A 17,686-nucleotide genomic window follows, 5' to 3' on the forward strand; every position below is an offset into this window, starting at 1 on the left:
CTCAGGGCGTGATCCCGGCGTTATGGGATCGAGCCCCACATCAGGCTTCTCCGCTACGAGCCTGCTTCTTCCTTTCCCACTCCCCCTGCTTGTGTTCCCTCTCTCACTGGCTGTCTCTGTCTCTGTCCAATAAATAAATAAAATCTTTAAAAAAAAAAAAAAGTTTCTCATGCTAATTTTGATATGTGGAAGGAAAAGCATATTCAGGAAATGTATTCCAGAATAAATTATAAATATTCTAGAATGTACCTGGTTCACGTACCAAATATAACTAATAATTAGTTGCCTTTGGAAAATTATGTAGTGATTATCAAACTGTAAAGAATAATTTAGTACTGATATATTGATTATTCTAATGTTAGATCACATATCAAATATTTAGATTTGATGAGGCCATATTTGGTTTCTCAAACTCAGTTTTGTCTTCAAGGACGCTATTTAATACTGTGGTGCCTGCAGCCATAATAAAAATAACAGCCAACATCCATCGAGGACTTACTCTGTGCCAAACATGCTACTAAATGCTTTATATACACTATGTCATTTAAGTCCCACAAGTGACTTCACTGCAAACTTTGTGTTGAAAGTGGAAAAGAGAATGGAAAAGGAACCTGGAAGGGCATAAAAGAGAAAGACAGAAAAAGGATAGTTGATATTTTTGTTTTAACTTCTTTTCTGTCCTGTTTTGCTTCTGGGTCTTTGCCAGTGACTCACAAGGCCCAAGTATTTTCTTGTCTTCCCTTGCTGTAATTATGCTGCAGTGAAGTCTTTTTTTATATATCATTAAAATGTGCAACTAAGTAAAAGAAGTATAGATCTTATTTAAAGGTCTGATATTCTCTGGGTATTTAGAAATTCCAAAACACTACCTCTAATTGTAAATAACAGCAGGGATTTCAAGCAGCTAAATTCTAGCTGACTCTTGGTCGTAACTTCATCAGCATTATTACCTAAACCTTAATAAGGAACAATATCCCCATGAGAAAACTGTTATCATTTAAGGATGTAGATTTTATGACTGTAGCTGGTATTTGTTCACTGCTTTCCTCTGTCTCGTTGTTTCAGTTAAAGAAATGTATGACTACCAAGGTAGATCCTATCTTCACATACCTCAGGATGTTGGTGTTAATCTGCGGTCCACTGTGCCACCTGAGAAGTGCTACCTCCCCAAAAAACAAATTCATGTGTGGTCGGGACATACAAAGGTAAGCGGATTGGTCATAGGGATTGGCCATGACATAACATTTCATAATTCGGTGTCCTGTCGCCTTAGGGTAGCCCAAGCCTTTCCCCACAAATTCCTGCCACAATCTGCTTTTTCTGGGACACCACATCTGTGAATAATGGGTTGGTAGTAGCACCAAAACCTCAGTAATCTTGCCTAAGCTCTTGGGATTATCGTGCTTAAGAGAAGATCAGCTGGTTTCTGGTTGATAAACTCTGGTCATATTGAAACTAATGTAGAGACAAGATACTTGAAACTTTTGATGTTGATATTCCTTGTCATCTGCACTATTCCAACTGATCATTCCCAGCTCTTAGCAAAGAGCAAAGGAACTGAGTGAAAGGAAGAAGAGAGAGAGCATTAGCAACTTGACTGACCAAGTATTCCCTTGGGTGAGAAAGTCAGTATTAAAGTTTAAAAAACAAATCTCCGAAAGCTTCATGTCAATAGGGCTGTTCTTGGAATATTGACGAAGGCTGTGCTGGGGCATGACTTTGGGATGAAGAAGAGTAGTACATCAGGTTGCTTAAAAATACACTGTCCTTTCCTTACGTTCCATTTCAGGTGATAGTAGAATGTTTCTGATTGGTAACTGTAATACCTTTTTCTAGGGCGTCAGTGCCGTCAGATTATTTCCTCTCTCTGGTCATTTATTGCTGTCCTGTTCCATGGACTGTAAAATTAAGGTGAGTCTTCAGTAACAGTAGCAATGCTGCAGAGCTGGTGCTTTGGTTAAGTCTCTTTGGTTAATTATAAATAAATTTGGGTTTGTTAGGCAATTAGAGGCTAAAAATTTTCTCTTAGGCCCCATGAATGCAGCCATTTATGAACTCCTTCCAAACATGTTGACTCAAATATGGCTCTGTGGTCCAATTGGCGAGGCTCTTTTGTAAGCTTAGATAACTGATTAGAATATAATCAACCACTTTGGTTTTAGATACATAAATATTTAACCACTAATAATGCATTTTTTTAGAGGTTTTGGATGTGTAACTGAGTTCATTTGTTCCTCAGAACCATATGAGGTAGAGAGGACACACGATAGAAATCCCATTTTAGAAAGTAGATAATGCAATTCATCCTTTTTCTTATACATGCAAGTAGATACCAAGTAGCAGAAATGCTCCCAGACTCTTCTTTCAGTTTTTATAGTCTTAGGAAGCTCCACTTTAAGCTAAATTTCAGCTGTAGAGTGTGTGGGGGAAAAAACTCAGTTGCCACTGCATGTCAGCTTGAACATGGGGAAAGCCTTTTAAAAAATCTTAAATCTGAGGGGTGCCTGGGTGGCTCAGTTGTTAAGCATCTGCCTTCGGCTTAGAGCGTGATCCCAGAGTCCTGGGATTGAGCCCTGCATCAGGCTTCTCCGCTGGGAGCCTGCTTCTTCCTCTCCCACTCCCCCTGCTTGTGTTCCCTCTCTTGCTGGTTGTCTCTCTCTGTCAAATAAATTTAAAAATTCTTAAAAAAAAATCTGAAATCTGAAAGAATAGTTATCTTTTTTTGTGTCTTCTGTGTCTAAATTATTATGATGGTCAAGAAATATCAACTCTAATACTCTTGAAGCTTGGAAAGTTGAGTCATTAACATTTTACTCTTTGTAAACAGTTCATGAATATGAACAATACATGAAGGTAGCTTTTCTTGATGAGAACAGTCATTTAGGCATTTGTCTCTACTCAGTAGCTTAAAGTCACAGGCTAACAGTTTGGAGTAAAAACCTTTGTTTCCTTTAACTTTGGCTTCATACAAGCTATGTTCGTTGAGATTAAGGTCTTTTGACCAATTAAAAAAGCATAGAGTTCAATTTTGTTCACATCCGTAAACATTTATTAGGTACCTATTGTGTGCAAGGGGCTGAGACTAAAAATTTATCAAGGCCCTGTCCCTGCCCTCATGGTAATCATTTCATTATGATATAAATGGTGGTTATAGAGTCAGGCAGAAGCTGTTCTGGTTTCTAAGAGGAGCATCCTTCAGCAGGAAGGTAACCAAGTAAAGTGGTGGTGAGGGAAGGGAGCGTAGGTAGGTAGTAGAGTATGTCTGAAATGAGTGAATAGAATGAATAGGCGTGGCGTGTGCTGAACACTGCGAGTTTGTGGTTGCTGGAATCTCGAATCGGAGAGATACAGCATGGCAGCAGTCCTCACCGAAGGATCAGGTGCTAGAGGTCCTTGCCTGGTATGCTGTGGGAACTGAGACTTTTTCCTGTTGGCACTGGGTGGCCAGGAAGTGCTGTCTCTTTTAGAACACTAGTAACATTATTGAGGATTAGATTTGAGGCAGGCAAGAATAAAGGTAGTTTTAGGGACGCCTGGTTTGGCTCAGTCGGTTAAGCGTCTGCCTTCAGCTCAGGTCATGATCTCAGGGTCCTGGGACCCAGTCTCACATTGGGGTCCTTGCTCACTGGGGAGCCTGCTTCTCCCTCTACCTGTCACTCCCCTTGCTTGTGCTCTCACTGTCTTTCTCTCTCTCTCTAATAAAATCTTTTTTTTTTTTTAAGATTTTATTTATTTATTCGACAGAGATAGAGACAGCCAGCCGGAGAGGGAACACAAGCAGGGGGAGTGGGAGAGGAAGAAGCAGGCTCCCAGCGGAGGAGCCTGATGTGGGGCTCGATCCCCTAACGCCGGGATCACGCCCTGAGCCGAAGGCAGATGCTTAACCGCTGTGCCACCCAGGCGCCCCATGACAAATAAAATCTTTAAGAAGGAAGGGAGGGAGGGAGGGAGGCAGGGTGGGAAGAAAGGAAAAGAGAAAGAAAGAAAAAGAGAAGGAAAGAAGGAAAGAAGGAGTTTTGAAGCTATTGTATTAATTCACTTTAGGTGTGATGAGAATCATTAGCCTGTTACATTTTAGTCTAGATCATTATTTTCATATAGCTTCTATAATATTTTGTTACTTCAGAAAACTCAAAAAAAATCTTCAGTACCAAAATGTTATAAGCATGGCAGTTTTAATAACATTTAGTTCTTCTGAAAGTAGCTCATAATATTACATAAGTAGAAACTTTTCATCATAGAAAATATATAAAATATAGAAAAAAAGAAGAAAGTGAAAATCACTTGTATTAGCTCCATCTAAGTTCTCTTGATATTTTGGTGTATCTTTCAGTATCAGATTTCAAATGTGTGTGTGTGTGTGTGTGTGTGTGTGTGTGTGTGTGTGTAATCTAAGTGGTACAACACAGGCTAGCAGCACCAAGCATCATGTTCATTGATGTATGATGCCTTGGTTAAATCCCCAGTACCCACAGATATGCACACACATAGCTGGCGTATGGTGGTTGTTCTTGATTGAAACTTGTCGCTTTATCAAAGTCTTGTATTCAATTTAATATTTCTGTGTGTTTTTTCCCCAGCTATGGGAGGTTTACGGAGACAGACGCTGCCTGCGAACATTTATTGGTAATACTCTTTTCTCTCTGTCTATAAATCTGTTTGGGAAGACTTTTTAAACTAAGATAACATCATTAACAGTAATATTACTACACTGATAAGGAAAGTCTTCAAAGACTCGACCTGAGTCTTGAAGAGGAAGTTCTCCCAAAAGGGAACCCGGAAGAGAGAGCAGCAAAAGCAAAAGTGGTTTGACAAAGCAGGCTGCTTTGGGACCGCCAAGTATATTTCAGAATTGCCAGGGAGGGGATATGGTGAGAGAGGACAAGAGGAAAAAGCAGTATAACCAGGGGCAGAGCAGGAAGGACCTTATGTGCCATCAATAAGGAGTGTAGGATCCATTAAACAGCTCATGTAGAAATTAACTCAATCAGATTTGAAGTTTATGGAGATCACAGTGGCAGTATGGAAGATGTTCTGGTAGGGCAGGCCTGTAGGCAGGGAAATGAATGACAGGGTTATTTCATCAGTCTGGATTAGACATGATGAGAGCCTGGACTAAAGCAGCAGATAGAGAGGAAAGGAACAATCAAAATTAAAATCAGCGGGACTTAGTCCCTGGATGTGAGTGATAAGAGTGAAGCAGAAATCTAGGGTGACGCCCAGCTGGCTGGCTGAGCACTGGTCTCCTTCACCAAGAGAGGGGACATAAGAGGATGACGAGGTGTCACTCATTAAATTTGACCTGCCTTTGGGATATCGAGATGAACATGGCCAGTAAGCAATTAGCCAGGTGTTGAGCTTTGAAAAGAGGTTCAGAATTGGCAGCTCAAGTATACGAAAGAATAAGATTGAGCGAACTCCTCGAGGGAGAAAACAAGGCCAAAAAGAGAACAGCTTTGTGGCAAACTAGCCTTTTTGGTAGAGATAGTTCACTGTCGTGAGATTTCATGTGAAGGCTGGTTCCATCTCCAAATTTAACTGTACATTATTGAAACACTATTTGTGTGAATCGTAGTGGCTCTGTTCTTAGATTCAAGTGGGAGTCCGTTCCGCAGTGCTTTGTTATGATTTTAGGGCCTCGCTGAACAAATAACTACTGCCCAAGATGCATGGCATCCTACAGAAAGACTCCCAGCAGCAGACAGGGTGGAAATGCCTCTTGTACATGTAGTTGACCTGTTCTCCATCCGTCTCCCCTGCACTGGCAGACAGTTTTTCAGTGGAAAACAAAATTACCAGTTTTGGAAGATGGGACCCTTGCTGTAGAAAACAACGCCTAATTACTGTGGCACATGGCCTGATTCGAGTTCATTGGGGGTGGCGGCCCAGGGCTGCTGTGTGTGGCTGACGATTCGTGCAATGCACATTTTGTCGGTCTTGGTCGTGAAGGGGTGGTAAAAAATAGGAAAGTTTCTGCTCTCATTTAGCCACGTTTTGTTTGTCCCTGTAACTTTCAAAGGAGGTGATTGGTCTGGCAGACTGATTTCTAAGCAAAGCACCTTGAAGTTAATTTATTGTCAAAATCTATCATAAAACAAAACAAAAGTTAATGTTAGTTTCCAAAAGGTTTAGTCTCTGAGATTCTGAAGTCACTTCTCTGAAACTTGGTAACGTGATCACAGAAATGCACAGGTATTGCAGAAGAGCTGTGATTCCATGAACTTTTGGGTTAGGTCACTTTGTTTCACTTAGTAATCTGGAGCAGGAACCTCCCAGATGTCACTCGGCCCTCCTCTTTCATTGGCAATAATTGGTCTGTTATGTTTCCTTAAATTCTTGGCTGCTTAGTCATAAATTATGTATATTGCATGTTAAAAGATTTCTATGACAAACTCTAAAAAAAAATGTTAGATCTTTTCTCTTGGTTCTTACCTGAATGTTATGCATGAGAAACAGCTAGGGCGCTTTCTGAAGGGGGAATAAAAACCACCTACGTTCCCAAGCCCACACCTAACATAGTCCACATCAGTAAGTCAGGGGATAGGATTCCAGAGATTTTGACTCATAGGGTGGCTTGAAAATGCTATCTCTCATATGGTATTTGTGTTTTAAGAGAAGATACTTCAGCTCACCTGCATTTCTATTGTCCCTGCCTTAGGCCACAGCAAAGCCGTTAGGGACATCTGCTTTAATACTGCAGGAACACAGTTCCTCAGCGCAGCCTATGACAGGTACCTTAAGCTCTGGGACACTGAGACAGGTAAGAGCTCACTTATACTAATGCCAATACGTATTTATCTTATAAATTAGCATTTATAAATGATACAACATTGAGTGGTCTTCAGTTCAGGTCTACAAAGGCAAAATGGTGCCTCTGTAACTGCTGATTCTCATATCATCGACGGTCAGCTAATATCATAAAATGTAGAGTTAACACTCAGCTATGTCAGTAGCTCTTTTATCTGAAACTTTGTTTCCACCAAATACAATTTATAAAGCAAACATCCTGATAGACAAGCAATTTTGAAATCTTCCATAGACTAGTTAATTGATCTTTTTGTTCCCCTCCAACACCCAGCTCACTGCATTACGCATAATAGAAGCACAATAAATGTCTGATGAACAAAATTAAATTTAATTGCCCACATTGATTAAAAAGTAAGTCTGTTTACAGACCCATGGGTCATGTGGTTTTATATATTAACAGATGTTAATTGTATTAGTACATGGTGGCTGGTATAATTTTATATCATTAGAGCACCATCTTTGAGCTTACTGAGTTTTAAGGGAAAAGATAATAGCTAATATTTATTGAACACTTACTGTTTACCAGACATTGTGCTATGCACCTGTATCCAGCATCACATCCAATTCTTAAAATATCCCCAGAATTACTATTATTACAGATGAAGAAATTGAGGCTTAAAGGGGGAACTTTTCCAGAGCCACATAACTAGGAAGTGGCTGAACTGATTTAAACCGAGGTCTCTCTAATGCCAGAGCCCCTACTCTTACCCCACAGTGGTTCTCAATTCAGGCTACACATCATAATCACTTTATCTTTTCTGCAATTATACAGATTTACTTTTGAAAAAAGTATTTTTAATCTATATAAAGAATCTGTGAAAAGGAACAATATCGTTTAAAGAGCAAGCAGGCTGCCCTTCCCCAAATTGTATTAGGCAGGTGCTCTCTAGATGTTAATCCCAGGGCTGTCTTTGAAGTGTTCAAATTTATTTTACCTATTTTAACTTGAGTCTTTGGTTTTAGGACAGTGTATATCAAGATTTACAAACCGAAAAGTGCCCTATTGTGTCAAATTTAATCCCGATGAAGATAAGCAAAATCTCTTTGTAGCTGGTATGTCGGATAAAAAGATTGTGCAGGTAAGTCTTCTTACAGTATTCTTAGTAAGATTCCTAGAGTTTACGTTGTATTAGGGGATGGAATAAGGAATATTAACTTGTTTAATGCTTGCTGCATTTAGGGACTGCTAACGGTCTGTTTTTAGTAGAAAACAGTCATTATGTTAGAGATCTTTCTCTTCACTTTTCCATAGTTCTGATCTTTATTTTCGTATCCGCTCCACTTCAGTCTTACCTTTTCTCTTGTTTGCTGTACAGTGGGACATTCGAAGTGGAGAAATTGTGCAGGAGTATGACCGGCATTTGGGAGCTGTCAACACCATTGTTTTTGTTGATGAGAATAGGAGATTTGTGAGCACATCTGATGATAAGAGCCTAAGAGTTTGGGAATGGTGAGTTTCTGTCAGTAGAAGATCTGATTTATATAATTGTAGCAAGCAGTTTAAAAATTTGTAGCCAAAGAAAAGCCTGATAATATGCAACGATTTGAATATTTTCACACCTGTGATCTCTGGCTTGCCAACCAAACTGTTTTAAACATTTAAGTACCCAGAATGTGGAAATAAAAATTTAGACATGGTACGTTTTGTAGTCTTTGGGCAGTCTATCTAAAGGTTATATATTTTGAGCCATTTTTCTTGCATTGGCAGAAAGTTTATATTGTGTTGCCTTACATTCTTTATTAGGTATTTTGTCTTTCAAAATGACTGATGGGATTTAGGGCCCACAAATGTGTAGACTATTTTATTTATGATTGGGATTGACCATTAGATCCTGGCCTCAGAGTCATCCCAAAAAAAAGAGAAAATATTTTAAAATCTCTTAGGTTTTTAAACACCTACATTAGGATTATTCGGTACTGAAAATGGCCCCATGTCATCACCCATTGTGTCCTGCCATTCATAACACATAATGGTAGGAAACAAATGTTTTATTTGTAGAATATGTTGGTTAATTTTGCTTTCCTTGAGAGAGAAAAAAAAATTTTCTAAAGTCAAGAAATACTAAAGTTAGTTTCACTAAATATCATAGATCATGTTTTATCATTTATTTACAAAGAAATGCATAATAGTCTTTTTGTTCAAAGGAATGTTTGGATGGAGCCCAGCTCATTTTTATAGTCAGTTATGAAGCACAGCTCAGCCGTGGTTACAGCCTTACAGGTAGACTTCCCACCCTGGAAGTTGTTCTGCTTTAAGAAGTGGGAAGCCTTTCACTACAGCCAGTAGTTTGCTCTGAAACGGAGTCCCTTTGGGGAGCTGAGCAGGTCCCTAAACACCGTCGGGGAAATTTGGGTGCTTGAAGGTTTCATGTAATTTAACTGCAGTTTCTCCCACGCTCACCACCAGCAAACCCCTTCAAATTGCCCCCATTCGTGGTGAGCCAACTGTATACTTTGTGTATAGTGTTGATATCATCCTTAAAATTCATGATTTGAGACTGTGTTATAACTACGATCTTTCTTACTTCAGAAATGATGTTACATGCAGAGACCTCAAGTTTTATATGAGCCTCCTTAGACTACTTGCACCGTACTCTGAAGAATAAACTTATATGTGTACTTGTTTTGTTTATATACTTTAGCAGTTTGATTACACTTTAACTTTCAGATGTTTCTACAGATGATATTTCAGCTCCATTTTAAAATGTGGAGTGGTATAAACGAAATTGGTAAATATTTAAATGAAGCACCAATTACAGGGCTCTAAGAACACTTGTGTGTGCTTTCTAAATTAGAGCATTGGTCAGCAAAATATTTTGATTAAATTAAGGGGTAATGTCAGCATGTTTCTTGTTTTCCCTCCTCAGAGCTTAAGAAATACTCCGAAGAGTCATGATAGTGTTTCATTTTATAAATGATGACATCCTTTAGACTTCATTTGCTTTTGGAGCCTTCCTCACCAATCTTCACGTGAGGATATGTGCCTCTTGTCCATGATTCCACACAGTGCTTTGCTTCTCACAGTTTTTTAGTGCTTGCACATTCGTTCCTGCGTCAGCTATGCTCACACTTACCCCAGTGCCAGCACAGTGCCTGGCACGTCATATGTGCTGAATATCTAAGGAAGTCGTTATTGTCGGAATTATTAATGATCCTACATCTATTGAGCCCTTTCTGTGTGCCAAGCACGCTAAGCATTTTATGGGAACTCTCTGATTTAACGTGCCAAAGTAGTCTTATGAGATGGATGTATTTGCTATCCCGGTTTTATAGATGAGGAAACTAATATAGGTTAAGTAATTTACCCAAGATTCCATGAGACATGAAAATCCAGAATTCAAACTTGTATTAAGCTGATTCCAAAGCTTGAGATTTTTTTTTCCAGCTTAATTGAGGTACAGTTGACAAAATTGTAATATATTTAAAGTGTGTAACATAATGATTTGGTATATGGATACATTGTGAAAGGATCTCACTGAGTTAGCCCGTCAACCACCTTAGATATTTACCTTTTTTGTTCGGTAAGAACACTTAGGTTCTACTCTCTTAGCAAATTGCAGTTATACAACACACTATTGTAACTAGAGCCGCCATGTCATACATTAGGTCCTCAGACCTTATTCACCCTACAAATAAGAGTTTGTACCGTTTTACCAGCCTCACGTAGTTCCCCACCCCAACTGGAGTCCCTGGCCACCACCAGCCTGCTCTGTTGCTGTGAGTTTGACGGTTTGGTTTTGTTTTTGTTTTTTGAAGAGTGCATATATATAAGTGATACTATGCGGTGTTTGTCTTTCTCTGTCTGGCTTATTTCACATAGCACAATGCTGTCCAGGTTCATCCATGTTGTTGCAAACAGCAGCATTCCCTTTTTTAAGTCTGAATAATACTCCATTATATATATGAATACCACATTTTCTTTATCCATTTTTTCACACTAAGACTGTTTCCCTACCTTGGCTATTGTGAATAATGCTACATTAAACACAGGAGTACCAATATCTCTTCAGGATAGTGATTTCATTACCTTTGGATACATACCCAGAAATAGGATTGATGGATCATACAGTAGTGCTCTTTTAAATTTCTTGAGGAATCTCTGTCCTATTTTCGATAGTAGCTATATGTACCAGTTTGCATTCCCACCAACACTGTACGAGAGTTCCCTTTCCTCCACATCCTCACCAGCATTTGTCATCTCTTTTCTTTTTGATAATAGTCATCCTGGTGTGTAAGTGATATCTCTTTGTGGTTTTGATTTGCATTTCCCTGATGATTTGTAGTATTGGTCACTTTCCTGTACCTGTCGGCCCTTTGTCTGTTTTCTGTGGGAAAGTGTCTGTTCAGGTCCTTTGCCCATTTTTTAACTGGGTTACTAGGCTTTTTGATAATAATTGTATGAGTTCTTTATATATTTTAGATATTGACCCCTTGTCAGATATGTGGTTTGCAGATATTTTCTGCCATTCCTTAGGTTGCCTTTGCATTTTGTTGATGGTTTCCTTTACCGTACAGAAGCTTTTTTACTTTGAGGTAGTCCCACTTGTTTATTTTTGTTTTTGTTGCCTTGGTTAAGGTGTCTAATCCAGAAAATATTTGCAAAGACCAGTGTCCAGGAGCTTATCTCCTTTGTTTTCCCCCAGGAGTTTCAGGTCTTATGTTCAAATCTTCAATCCATTTTGAGCTGATTTCTGTGTATGGTGTAAGGTAGGGGTCCATTTTCATTCTCTTGCATGTGAATATCAGGTTTTCCTAACACCATTTATTGAAGACCATCCTTTCTCCATTGCTTATTCTTGGCTCTTCTGTCTAAAATTAATTGATTATAGATGCATGGGTTTATATCTGGGCTCTCCGTTCTGTTCCGTTTGATCTGTGTTTCTGTTTTTATACCAATACCATACTGTTTTGATTACTATAGCTTTAATTTAACTGTAGTTAAAATCAGGAAGCTTGATGCCTCCAGGTTTGTTCTTTCTCAGGATTGCTTTGGAGTCTTTTGGGGTTCCATACAAATTTAAGAACTGTTCTGCTTCTGTCAAATATGCCATTGGAATTTTGGTAGATATGAATTGGCTCTGTAGACTGCTTTGGGTATTATGGACATTTTACAATATCAGTTCCGTGTACAGATCTTTCACCTTGGTTAAATTTATTCCTAAGTATTTTTGTGGTTTTTTGATGCTGTTATAAATGGAATTGTTTTCTTAATTTCTCTTTCCAGTAGTTCATTGTTAGCATCTAGAAATGCAACTGATTTTTTAATATTGAGTTTGTATCCTGCAACTTCACTGAATCATTGATTAGTTCTAAAAGTTTTTGTGTGTATGTGTGTGAAATCATTAGAGTTTTCTATATATAATATTATGTCATTTGCAGAGATGTTTTACTTCTTTTTTATTTGGATACTTTTTCTTCTGGCCTGATTGCTCTGGCTAGGACTCTCAATACTATGTTGAATAAAAGTGATTAGAGCAGACATTCTTCCTGATCTTAGAGTAAAAGCTTTCAGCCATTTACAATTAAGTATGATATTAGCTGTGGGCTTGTCACACATGGCTATGTTCCCCATATACCCAGTTTATTGAGACTTTTTATCATGAAAGAATATTGAATATTGTCTATTTTTTGCATTTATTGAGATTATCATATGATTTTTATCCTTCCTTTTTGTATTTCATTGATTGATTTGCATATGTTGAACCATCCTTGCATCCCAGGGATAAATCCCACTTGATCATGGTATGTAATTCCTCTAATGTACTGTTGAATTCAGTTTGCTAAAATTTTACTGAGTATTTTTGCATCCATATTCATCAGGGATGTTGGCCTGTAATTTTCTTTTCTTGTAGTGTCTTTGTCTGGCTTTGGTATCAGGATAATATTGGCCTTATAAAATGAATTTGGAAGTGTTCCTTCCTTTTCTATTTTTTTGAAGAGTTTGAGAAGGATTAATATTAATTCTTCTTCGGATGTTTGGTGTAACTCACCAGTGAAGCCATCTGGTCCTGGACTTTTTTTGTTCTTGGGAGGTTTTTGATTACTGTTTCAATCTCCTTAGTCATTATTGTCTGTTCAGATTTTCTATTTCTTCATGAGTCTGTCTCGGTGAGTTGCATGTTTCTAGGAATTTATTCATTGCTTCTAGGTTTTCTAATTTGTTGGTATATAATTGTTCAAAGTAGTTTCTTGTGATCCTTAGTGCTTCTATATTATCAGTTGTAATATCTCTTTCATTTCTGTTTTTACTTGAGTTTTTCTCTTTTTTTCTTAGTTTAGCTAAATGTTTATCAAATTTTATTTTTCAAAAAACCAGCTCTTAGTTTCATTGATCTTTTCTATTATCTCTTTAGTCTCTATTTTATGTGCTTCCTCTCTGATCTTTGTATTTTCTTCCTTCTGCTAACTTGGGTCTTAGATTGTTCTTCTTTTCCTAGTTCTTCAAAGTGTGAAGTTAAGTTGTTTATTTGAGATTCTTCCTTAATGTAGGTGTTTATCAATATAAACTTCCCTCTGGCTTTTGCTGCATCCCTTAAGTCTTGGTGTATTGTGTTTCTATTTTCATTTGTCTCAAGATAGGTTTTGATTTCCCTTTTCTTTTCATCTTTGACCCGTGTTTTGTTTAGTAGCATGTTAACTCCACATACTTGTACATTTTCCAGTTTTCTTGTAATTGATTTCCAATTTCATACCTTTGTAGTCAGAAAAGATGCTTGATAAGATTTCAGTCTTCTTAAATATATTAAGACTGTCTTGTGGCATAATATATGATCTATCCTGGAGAATATTTCATGTGCACTTGAGAAGAATGTGTATTCTGCTACTGTTTGGTGGAATGTTCTATCTATGTCAGTTAGGACCATCTGGTCTAATGTGTCATCTAAGGGCAATGTTTCCTTATTGATTTTCTGTCTGGATGACCTATCCATTGTTGACAATGAGTATGGAAGTTCCCTGCTATTATTGTATTGCTTGCTATCTATTTCTCCCTTCAGATCTGTTAACATTTGCTTTATGTATTTAGGTGCTCTAATGTTGGGTATATAAATACTTGTATTTGTTATATTGTCTTAATTAATTGACCCCTTTATCATTATATAGTGACCTTCTTTGTCTCTTATTGCAGTTTTTGGCTTAAAGTTTATTTTGTTTGATACAAGTATAGCAGCTACCCCTGCTTTCTTTTAGTTTCCATTTTCATAGGATATGTTTTCCATCCTTTCACGCTCAGTCTGTGTGTCTCCTTAAAACTGAAGTGAGTCTCTTATACACAGTATATAGTTGGGTCGTGTGTGTGTGTGTGTGTGTGTGTGTGTGTGTGTGTGTGTGTGTGTTAATCCATTCAACTAACTTGTGTCTTTTGTAAATTTAGACCATTTACATTTGAAGTAATTAGTGAGAGGTCTAGGCTTTTACTAGTGCCATTTTGTTCATTGTTTTCTGGTTGTTTATAGTTCCTTTGTTCCTTTATCTCTTCCTCTCTTCCTTTGTGATTTAATGATTTTCTATAGTAGTATGTTTTGATTTCTTTCTGTTTTTCTTTTGTGTATCAGTGATAGGTTTTTGCTTTGTGGATACCGTGAGGCTTACATAAAACATGCAGAGCTTGAATTCTTAATCATATGGCTGGATAGTTAGATGAATGAAGGGTGGGGAGAGGAGGTAAGTTGCATCCGGTTTGATTAGTCAGAAGGAAACATGAGGATCAGTCTTGCTACAAAGACAAGTAGGAAGCAAAACCACCTCAGGATCCGTGGAGCTATGCTTTACCACATACAACCATCCCTGAAAGCAATTACTAGTGTTCCTGGCAGCTTGCAGAAAGGGAGGCCCTGACCACCTCAAAGTGAAAACTGACCCCAGCAGTAAGAAGAGTCTTATTACTAGGACTTTTAGACAGGTGGTGTTTGCCAAACTTCTACACCCTATGCCTCCTAAGAGTAGCACAGTGATACAAGAAAACAAACTAAAGGAAACTTGGTTTTCTAAGACTAGTAGACAGTTTTAAAAGAAAATAAGAGATTATAATTAGATATTGAACAGCCTGTGGTATTGGCTAAATTCATGGGATGTCATAGACATGTTTTCTCCCAAAGTTATTTATGATGTTAAAATATTTTTAGAAGAAAATTTGACAGATTTTGATCCTACTGTTTATCTTTTATCTTTAAAATTTCATAGATTTTTATTAAGGTTTTTTTCAATGATTTCATTTCCAGACTGAAGATTATATGTCAGATATAAGTTACTAACTTTTATTATACTGAATTACAGTTTCTAATTAGAAAATAGTGCTGTATTTATTAAATATAATTATGCCTAGCAGACATTTTCACTAGCAATAACAATGTTTACAGAATGTTCAGACCCATTTCTTATTCTAGAGCTCATTGTACCAAGAGTTCTTGAAATAAGGGATCCACATACATTTTTTTTTGTTTACTTTTTTTTTTTTTTTAAGATTTTATTTATTTATTTGACAGAGATAGAGACAGCCAGCGAGAGAGGGAACACAAGCAGGGGGAGTGGGAGAGGAAGAAGCAGGCTCACAGCAGAGGAGCCTGACGTGGGGGGCTCGATCCCATAACGCCGGGATCACGCCCTGAGCCGAAGGCAGACGCTTAACCGCTGTGCCACCCAGGCGCCCCTTTTTGGTTTACTTTTAAGCAAACATTGATTGATCTGAACCTAGACTATGGTTAATTTAGAAATGCTCTTATGTTATTGATTATTATTGGCTAATCATTTTATTTGAGGAGGGAAAAACAGTTGAACCCTTTTTGGACTGAGTTCTTTTCAGTACATTTGGGCCATTTTGAATGTCACTTCTCGTTTGGTACCTTAGAGAGGTATAAAGGGTTGGAGATTTAATAAATGATGATGTTCCCCAGGTTACACCTAAAACTACTTTCTTCTAACCAAGATGCTCATAGAAGTTTTTTCTAAACATTTGCTGCTTCTGAATGGGTAGATAGATGGATAGACAAAATCCTTACTTAAAAGCAAATTGTTATAGTTATTGTTATTATTTTCTAACTAATCAGAGTTTTAGAACTTGAACCATAGTTAGAAATTGATACTGCTGCTTTATATTCTGTGTTATCAGATTACATTTTCCACATATTACTCTAAAAAAAACAAAACAAAACATTTCTGGTCACTCATGAAAAGCAACAAGACCAAAATCTTTCAGAATTACTGAAGAGTTTCTTTTTTTTTTTTATCATGGAGAATATTAAAAACAAAAAGGCATTTGGAACTCTTCATGGTTCTAGATTTAGGTGACTAGTTTTGGATTTTTGTTGTGTTTGTTTTATTCTTGTGTCACTCATGTAAGAATTTCTTTAATGCATTTTTCTCCTGCACCATACACATCTAGAATAATAGAAGATGCACTTAATTACTGTACAGCTTTGCCTGCTATCCCCTTGCATTGCTGAAGGCTCTTCACCCGTCTCACCCGCTTGCAGAGTTAGCAAGTTAAGGCAGGCTGGCAGGTAGACTAAGAGTACCTCCCTCCCCGTGGGCATGCCTCAGACATCTTGCTCCTGCCTACCGTGGTACATTTTTAGATGAGTTCATTGTCAGAGAACTTCAGTCACAGCCTTTTTTTTTTTTTTAACATAAAGGCCAAAGTTTAAGTCAAATGGAGTTGGAAAACTAAATCACTAACACTGTTACAATTATCATGGAAAGGCATTTGAGAAGTACAAGGTTTGTAATAAGCAACAGGATGCCATTTTGTGATTTTCCTTCCCCCAGGAAGTTTCGTGAAAGGTTTATTAAGTACATAATCTCAAGAATATCTCTTTAGTTTCAGAGATAATTCTCCTAAAGGTACTTTTTAAAAATTACTTATTCTGATAAGCTGTTTTTAAATTTTAGGGATATCCCTGTGGATTTCAAGTATATAGCAGAGCCCAGTATGCACTCGATGCCTGCAGTGACTTTGTCTCCAAATGGTGAGTGAGTAGGTAGAATGTGGTTTTAAATGAGCCTCGAAGACAAAATGTGATTTCTGTATTCAAAAGAACTTTGGCCTTTTCCTCTTAGGGGAAGTCTGTCACAGGGCCATACTTGTATAAGGAAACCTTTTCAATATTAGAAATAGTCACCGGTTTTCATCTGTGAGTCACCTCACCCATTCTCTTGGTTTTAATAATATTAATAATAATAATAATAAACAGTGAATTGCAGCTAACATTGACTGAACATCTAAGGATTTCCCTCTGAGGATCAAGGTTTTGTTTTGTTTTTTTTTTGTAATAATTCTCCTTCCAGCAGAATCATGTTCAATCATTTAGTGATTTATTGTGAGCTCTTTTTCTTTCAGAGGATATAAAATTTTAATCTGGTTCCCCATAATAAGAATACTTTAGCAATTTACTGTAAAAGATTTTCTGAGCCAAAATAAAAAAGATAAATGCATCTACTACTGTTTTCTATTCAGTAGTGCATTGCCTTCTAAGTACAAAGTAATTCGTACTACAGATATGCTGACAGTATACTGGTAGCGTTATGGCTCTACATGCAGGTATTAGAGTGGAGGGTCTGACGTTTGGGCAACACTGTCATCAGAGCCCCTGTTCACTCCCATAGCTCCTGTGAGCGTGCAGCAAGGAAGAGGAGGCAAGAAAGAGTTTGCTCTTCCGTCGAGGCAGAGCATGGTTTTATTTAATAATCCTAGGTTTTCTCACCTAGCGTTAATCTCCTTTTTCCGTAATTAATGCAGATAAGTCTCTTTTCCCCCATGGTTCTCTTGTCTCTACTCACTCCAAATTAATTTCATTTCATAAAGTTTTACTTTAGTTCTGTTAATGCTAAACTCAGAATTTCTGTATATCCTTATTCAAACACAAAAAGCTTTTATGTGAAGAGT

The 17,686-nt window shown here is 37.6% G+C and overlaps 1 protein-coding gene across 1 annotated transcript in view; it reads left to right on the forward strand.

Moving 5' to 3' along the window:
- CDC40 (cell division cycle 40) overlaps positions 1-17,686 on the forward strand; it is a 52,072-nt gene that overhangs the window by 30,866 nt on the left and 3,520 nt on the right. Inside the window, exons 8-14 of the mRNA XM_034668968.1 lie at positions 1,066-1,205; positions 1,837-1,911; positions 4,581-4,626; positions 6,659-6,760; positions 7,771-7,886; positions 8,124-8,257; positions 16,693-16,769. Of these exons, the coding sequence (XP_034524859.1) occupies positions 1,066-1,205; positions 1,837-1,911; positions 4,581-4,626; positions 6,659-6,760; positions 7,771-7,886; positions 8,124-8,257; positions 16,693-16,769 (690 nt within the window). The remainder of the gene's footprint in view (positions 1-1,065; positions 1,206-1,836; positions 1,912-4,580; positions 4,627-6,658; positions 6,761-7,770; positions 7,887-8,123; positions 8,258-16,692; positions 16,770-17,686) is intronic.

The sequence above is a fragment of the Ailuropoda melanoleuca genome, chromosome 10, assembly GCF_002007445.2.
Source record: "Ailuropoda melanoleuca isolate Jingjing chromosome 10, ASM200744v2, whole genome shotgun sequence".
NCBI lineage: Eukaryota > Metazoa > Chordata > Mammalia > Carnivora > Ursidae > Ailuropoda > Ailuropoda melanoleuca.